At 39.1% G+C, this 7,194-nt stretch overlaps 1 protein-coding gene across 1 annotated transcript; it reads left to right on the top strand.

Moving 5' to 3' along the window:
- Positions 1 to 425: 425 nt before the first annotated feature.
- LOC132863729 (solute carrier family 46 member 2) lies at positions 426 to 7,177 on the top strand. Its single transcript, XM_060896687.1, has 4 exons — positions 426 to 1,473; positions 3,020 to 3,103; positions 6,173 to 6,329; positions 6,460 to 7,177. Exons 1-4 carry the CDS (start codon positions 489 to 491, stop codon positions 6,506 to 6,508), a joined length of 1,275 nt encoding a protein of 424 aa, XP_060752670.1. The 5' UTR covers positions 426 to 488; the 3' UTR covers positions 6,509 to 7,177.
- The last annotated feature ends 17 nt before the right edge of the window (positions 7,178 to 7,194 follow it).

Genomic DNA, 7,194 nt, shown 5'->3' with positions numbered 1-7,194 from the left:
CAACAGCTAAAGGAGTTGTGCTGATTTACGTCTTGGAAAGAGATCCGAGTTGATGAGCATGAAACTGAAGTCTGAGCAGAGTGCACAGATGAGATGAGAGATTAGACTAAAGGACTAAAGTACTGCTGCATCTCTCTCATTTGATAAAAGCACACCTAGGACTTATTAATAATACATATTTATACAAGTAAACTCTTCCTATAACTTTATACTTAGTGACCAAATCAACCAGTTATTTTAGTTTGCGCAACTTCCCCATGGATGAATGACGCAGTCTGCTTTCCCCATCCCACAAGCTGGGCTACACTTAAAACACGGAAATGTCATTGCACTAGATTCATTCATCAGTGAACACAGACCAGCTGCTTTAGTGTTATTTGGACGTGGTGAGTGTGAAATGCCGGTGGGAGTGACGAAATTGGCGAAGTGCAAATAAAGACGGGAGACACTCAGTATCTTTCATCGTCTCGTTTCTTAACCTGACTGACATGGCGTTCCTGCGTAGCCGCTTGGAGCCTGTGGTGTTTTGCGCACAGGTCGCCAGCTCGTTTTTCGACACCGGCCTCCAGATGATTGTAAAGCAACGTTACGAGAACAACACACACACTGCAGCCGGAGGACACAACGAACAGAAGTCCATCGCATACTTTTACATGATCTTTAACATCTTAACCAAGGTGGTGGCCATCATCCCGGCGTTCCTGCTGGCGCGAATCGGAGACAAGGGCTACAGGAAGGTTCCTGTAGTAGTGCCTCTGATCGGTTACTTCATTTCACGCGGGCTGCTCTTGTTTGTCATAGCTTTTGACTGGACAATAGAAGTGATGTACGCGAGTCCCATAGTGAACGGTCTCTGCGGCGGCTTCTCGTCCTACTGGCCCGGTGTGATCGCGCTGGTGTCCCTGAGCACGAGTGAGGAGGACCGGTCTCTGCGCATCATGTGCATAGAGCTCACGTACGGTCTAGCAGGCTTCCTGGGGAGTCTCGCATCAGGTCACCTGTTCCAGCTCTATGCGCTGGAACACAGACAAGGAGTTGTGCTTGCGTGCGCAAGCGTGGTGCTGTACTTTATGTGCCTCGGGTATGCGGCGTGTATCTTTCAAGTCAACACCCGCAGGCCGCCTGTGGAATTAGATGAGAGGCGAGAGAGTGACAGGGTCGGGATCCTGAGCTCCATTAAGTCCAACGTCGCGCTCTTGTTCGGCGCCGGGATCTTGTACGACATGGCGGTAGCGGGTGGTGTAGAGATCCTGAACGTGTACGTGCTAGTGGAGCCGTTGAGCTGGACTGCGACGCAAGTTGGCTACGGAAACGCCGCCGGCTCGGTCATTTTTATCACTAGTTTCATCGGCGTGAAGCTGTTCACACGGTGCTCTCTGAGTGACACAACCATGATCCTGATAGGCATGTTCTCCTTCCTCACAGGGATCTACTTCATGACCTTCGTTACAACCACCGCCACGTATTACATAGGTAAATGATAGTCAAGTCACTCACAAGACATCCATGGCTTTCCATTTACGCAATGTCAGAGAAGGAGTCTAGACCACAGGGTTCTAATCCTGTCCCTGCACATTAGTGCTTTCCCTGCGCCCCTAAATACACCTGATCCAACTTAGCAGCTGATTAACAGCCCTGAGCTGAAATGGTCTGGAATGGGATCACATACACCAGACTATTGTGTGTATTCACCACTCTTTTATTTTAACCATATAGCTACAGATATAGCTATTTATTCTAAAAACAATGAGACAAAAATCAATTTAATGAAATGTTTTTTAGCCTACATTTCTTTATTTGGCAAATGCCTGTATCCAAATCACTCATCTATTAGTGGTGAACACTAATAGATGAGTGATTTGGATACAGGCATTTGCCAAATAAAGAAATGTAGGCTAAATAAAATCGATAAAATTTTGTGCTATCAAATAACTCTATTCTTTCATTAACTGAAGAAGTTAAATATTCAAGTAGGAATCATTCCATTATCAAAACATGATAGTCTGTGGCTTATCATTAATCCAGTTCAACAGGATATTGCTCTTTGCAGAAAAAGTAAGTATAGTGTACAAGCTTTTTTTTCTCTTGGTGATAGATTGAGGTTCTGTGTAAAATCATTAGAATTTACAAAAGGACTACATTTGTTTTAAACAAAATGCTTAACTGAATGCAATTGGTAAATGCATTGTTATAAAATTATTGAAAGTATTTTTTGAGTGTTACTTTATAGAATACAAGCATATATTCGTTAAGAATAGATGGAGATGGAAGTTTAGACTAACTGACCAAAACCAATGGCTCAATTATTCTAGATTAAACTGGGACAGCCTGAAATAAGTGCTACTAATCATTAACAGAAAGACCAGCTACAAAGCAGTCTGCAAAACTTTTAACAGCACGGATTTTTAATTTTGCAAGGAAGACCTACTAAGACCAAACTAAGGACACGTAGATTGGTTTGGACAAGGATTAGAGCTAAGCACTTCACCAACAGGCTTGAGTAGCTGTACAAGAAGAAAAAATAAAAGCTAATGTTCCTATAAATATATTCCTGCATTTTAAGGTGAGGGAAAAATAAGTGTAGAGGTCATAAAAAAATTAATCTCTTGTATATTTCCAAATGAGGAACTGACATGGGGAAGCCAGGAGTCAGTGAAGTGTGTGTGTGTGTGTGACGTGAATAAGTTTGATGCATAAAGCAAACTGCATGAGTAACACTTTCATCTAAGGCCAAACATATCCACAAAGGGCTGGTGTGGGTGCATGTTTTCATTCCAACCAAGCAGAAGCCACACCTGATTCCACCTGTTTCATCAGTTGTTCTTGGCTTTTAGTAGACTCTGGTGTGGCTTCTGCTTGGTTGGAATGAAGACATGCACCCACACCGGTCTTTTGTGGATAAGATTGGACATGGCTGCTCTAAGGAGTCAAATTGGATCAATAACATGTTTAACACGGTGTGTTCCCAAAGCACTGAATGCAGCAGAGTAATAATAAAAAAAAATTTTCTTTGTTACAGCTCGTGCTCTCACTTTGTTTGCACTCATCCCTATGCCCATCATTCGCTCGCTGCTGTCCAAGCAGATCCGAGGATCATCGTATGGTACGTTCTATTCCACCTTTAATCTGTTGGCTTTCATATGTGACACACTGAGTCAACGGCAGTGCAGTTCAGGGCCCTGTTCGGTATAGAAAAACAGATGCCAAGAGCTTTGAGGTTCATTTGATAAGGCTGAGGGGAAAAGAAGAACTGAAAGTGCACACCAGTGCATTCGAGGGAGGGGACCCTTTGCTCGAATGCAGAGATGTTTGGTATTTCAGTGAAATGGAGCTTGCAGTGGTTTGTTTTTATCTCTGTTTGACAGTGGTTTGTTTGTTTCCTGTGAAGCCCAAAATAAATAGACATTGGCACGTGGTAAAAGGTTCTGGAAATTCATTTTTTATAAAGTAGAGGAAAGATCAGCTATAAGTATCCAATATCCTTCCACCCCTCACTTAATCTCATCATGGGTGCTGCAGTAAGAATCCTGTTAAATGACCGTACACTGACACACTCTGTTAAATGACCTAGCCTATTTAGATTCATTCAGAATAACAGAATATTGACCACCAGAGGACATGCAACACATTAGCCTAACAGCATGAATGAATCACTACTTCCTGTTTATTGTGTTTATTTGATATTACTGGGAGTCAAACTGACATAGTACTAGACAGGTAGAAGTTTTCTTCTCAATACAACTTGTGAATGGATACACAAAGGCATTATCCTAAAAGTGACTAACATTTAATGAAAGGGAGAAAATCCTGAACAAAATGTATATTAAATTATCATTAAAACGTCATCTGCTCCTATTTAATGCTGTTGGAAGTGTGCTAGCGAGAGCAGTGTCATCCTGGAACAGGTTTGGGCCTCTTAGAAGGGAGATTGTAATGCTACAGCATACTAGTGTTAATTTCGTCAGACGAGACGAGACGAAATATGTTCGTCAACAACCTTTTTTTTCATGACTAAGACGAGACGATGACAAGACTGCACCACTGTCCAAAAACACTGACTAAGACTAAATTAACATGCATTATTGTTGACGAAAAAAGACGAGACGAAAATGTTTTGTATAAAATAAAAACTAAGATAAAATCTCTCTTCATTTTCGTCTACAATTGTCTGCTTTTTCATCAGCTGTTACGCCTTTAAAATATTCACAACGAGTTCGCGGCTTCGCTGTTGCTCAAGTTACAGGTCCGCGAAGGGGATCCCGCTTATTATATTGCTACCTACCAAATAAATCGATAATTTGACACAAAATGAAGATTTAAAAAGGAGTTTATTGATTTAAAAACAATTGTATTGTTTCCGCTAAAGAAAATAGTGCGCTCCGTCTCTACGGTTAGAATCCTGTGTGTCCATGGCAACGCTCTGTTTTTCATGGAAACGGTGTGTTATAGTTCGCAGCGGTCTGTTATCAAGAAATAAAATAGTGTGTGTGTGTGTGTGTGTGTGTAGAAAGAATTCGTCCGCACGCCGCATAAATAATTAAAATAAATAAAAAATCCTGAGCACAAGTCCACCCCTGGTCTAGTCAGGCTTTTTGTGTTAAATTATATTTCCTGTCGCTGCACAGGCTCTTTTATTGTACATGACCGCTTATGTCCCGATGACCGGTCTTTGCATTACGATTAAAAGCAGTATCAATAAAGTAAAAAATGTGATGTGCGGTCAAGTTCGAGTGTATGCACTGTTTAAACTCCCCCAACCTGAAACCCCTTCCCACACCCCTGTCACAATCACATCATAATCAAAATGAATACTTAGGCTTAAAAGCAAATGTATATGTAAGGGAATCAAGTTTAACAATTACATGTAATATTGCTCCAAATATCATCAATAATGGTGTGTGCAATACATATATATATACACCTACAGTTTTGATCTTAGGCTTTTCATTAAGTTATTTATTTCCACTATAACACTTGTGTTCCTGATATTATTGCATTTAATGAGGCCTCGTTGTATTTATTCTTACAATAGATTCCAGATGTGGTCAAGCTACAATTTTTTGACTAAAACTAGACTAAAATTAAAAGACTTTTAGTCGACTAAAACTAGACTAAGATACCTTGAGTTTTCTTTTGACTAAAATGGCGGGACTTTTAGTCGACTAAAACTAAGACTAACAAAAAAGATATGTGAATGACTAAATATGACTAAAACTAACAAGGACATTTGGCACAAGACTAAGACTAAGACTAAATTAAAAATAGGTGACGAAATTAACACTACAGCATACATACATTCTGTCCAGTTCAGTGCTTCAACAGTTTGAGAAAGAACTACAAATGGCTTTGATGTCCATAAAAATTTGTCCAAGTAGTGCATGTCCATATAAATGTACAGTACATAATGTATAGTCTGGATGTCTAGATTTACTCATTGCTACAACTGAAATCAAAAGCTCATGAGTATGATTCACAAGGTCTTTGGAAATTGGAAGTAAGCAAGGGAAGTAAACTCACTGTTTCTAAAGTCTTAACTAGTCGAATCAACAGCAAGGATATTTCAAAACTAGGGTTCAAGTGCAGGGCAAAAGTTGTTCATGCACCAACACAGTGTTTATTCGGTGAATTCAGTAATTCAGGACAACCTGACTTGTATAAATCTTGATGATGACTTTATATTTCATTGTTTAACTTTTTTTATATATATATATCGTAGACACAGGATATAAAACTTTATAATTACAATTTGTTTCTTGATTTAGGCCCCAGATCTATCGCAACCCTGATGCAGAAAAATGCACGAACAAAATTCTGGTATTTATAAAAATAGAGGATAGTAGAAAATATCACACATGAAAATGCATTAAAGAAATTCAATGTGGACATTGAACATTTTTTTTTCCATTCACTTTGGAGAAGAGCATGTACTAAATCAGTGGTTCTCATGAGTTTATACTACAGACAATTCTTATAGTTATTCGTCTCATTTACTGGTTCCATGAGATGAACTCCAAACCTCAAAAACATTTAACTATGAATGAATAACCTCAACTTGGACCAGTGGAAAAGTTTAGGAATAAATAAGCTGTGACCACTGTGATTCTCCTTGACCACTGGATGGCACTGTTGTATTTTTTGTTGTATTACACTTTGTCCTTTCTATTACCCACAGGAAGGACTTTTACAGGGCTTCAGCTGTCCTTCCAATTGGCTGGTTTAGCTACATCACCTATCTTCACCAAGGTCTACCAATCCACACTACAAACCCTACCAGGATTTGTCTTCACCCTATCGAGTATCATCACGCTCCTCGCCATGATTCCCATCAGGTAAACTGAATCAACTGTTTCATGACACAATTCCATAAATATTTTTATTATTTTTTGACATAATTCCATAGATAGTTTAAATGGTCTTTCTGCACTAAAACTTCACATTTAACACATTTTTGTTCTGCAGCATTGTCGGCTGTCGTACTGCAAGACAGGAAGGCTATGAGAGACTTTAAGGGAATTTAAACTTCGTACAGGGCAAGTCCAGGGTTCAAATTACGGTATGTGCAGTTTCACCGGTGCTACCATGTTGCTCTGGGTTCTCAGGTTTACTCAAGCCGTTTAAAGACATACTAGTAGATGGAATCACTAGGATAAATTGCCCCTTGGTGTGAGCGTGCATATATGGTGCCCTATGATGGAATGGTATCATATCCTATGTATATTCGCACCTCTGAATCCATCCAACCAGGCAGAATGAAGCAGTTATTGAAGATGCATAACTAAATGATTAATAAATGAATGAACCTTTAGGCATGATACATTTCCAAACAACAGTGTTTTAATTACCAAAAATTGTTTACTGGAATTTTGTCATTATTTCACTTCACTGGTACTTTTTGGTGTGTATGTTTCTTTTATATGTTTTTGCATTTCTTAGTTGTGTGTTAGTGTTATTTTATTTGAGACTACTTTTGTATGAAAAGGCATAATAATGATCATGCCTTTGATTAGTGTGTTTTTTGTTTTTTTTTTATTGGCCATTTGCACCTTCTAGTCACTATTTTTGTATTCTGGACAAAAGACAACTCTGTAGTCCAAAAGGAGTTTGATGGTTGTTTTGTTCTTTGATAAAGTGCCTTCATTTGTTTTTTAGCATATAGCTTACATTGTGTCATTTATATTGAAAATGTTCATGCTT

Source organism: Tachysurus vachellii, chromosome 20 (genome assembly GCF_030014155.1).
Source record: "Tachysurus vachellii isolate PV-2020 chromosome 20, HZAU_Pvac_v1, whole genome shotgun sequence".
Classification (NCBI taxonomy): Eukaryota; Metazoa; Chordata; class Actinopteri; order Siluriformes; family Bagridae; genus Tachysurus; species Tachysurus vachellii.
The sequence above is the reverse complement of the archived record's forward strand: the minus strand, read 5'-3'. Positions and strand labels throughout refer to the sequence as shown.

Bases quoted from the DNA above. Each gene is read 5' to 3' on its own strand.
- LOC132863729 (XM_060896687.1), top strand. From the start codon at position 489: ATGGCGTTCCTGCGTAGCCGCTTGGAGCCTGTGGTGTTTTGCGCACAG. The intron at 1,474-3,019 runs GTAAATGATAGT...TCTTTGTTACAG, and splicing joins CACCGCCACGTATTACATAG to CTCGTGCTCTCACTTTGTTT. The intron at 3,104-6,172 runs GTACGTTCTATT...TATTACCCACAG, and splicing joins GATCCGAGGATCATCGTATG to GAAGGACTTTTACAGGGCTT.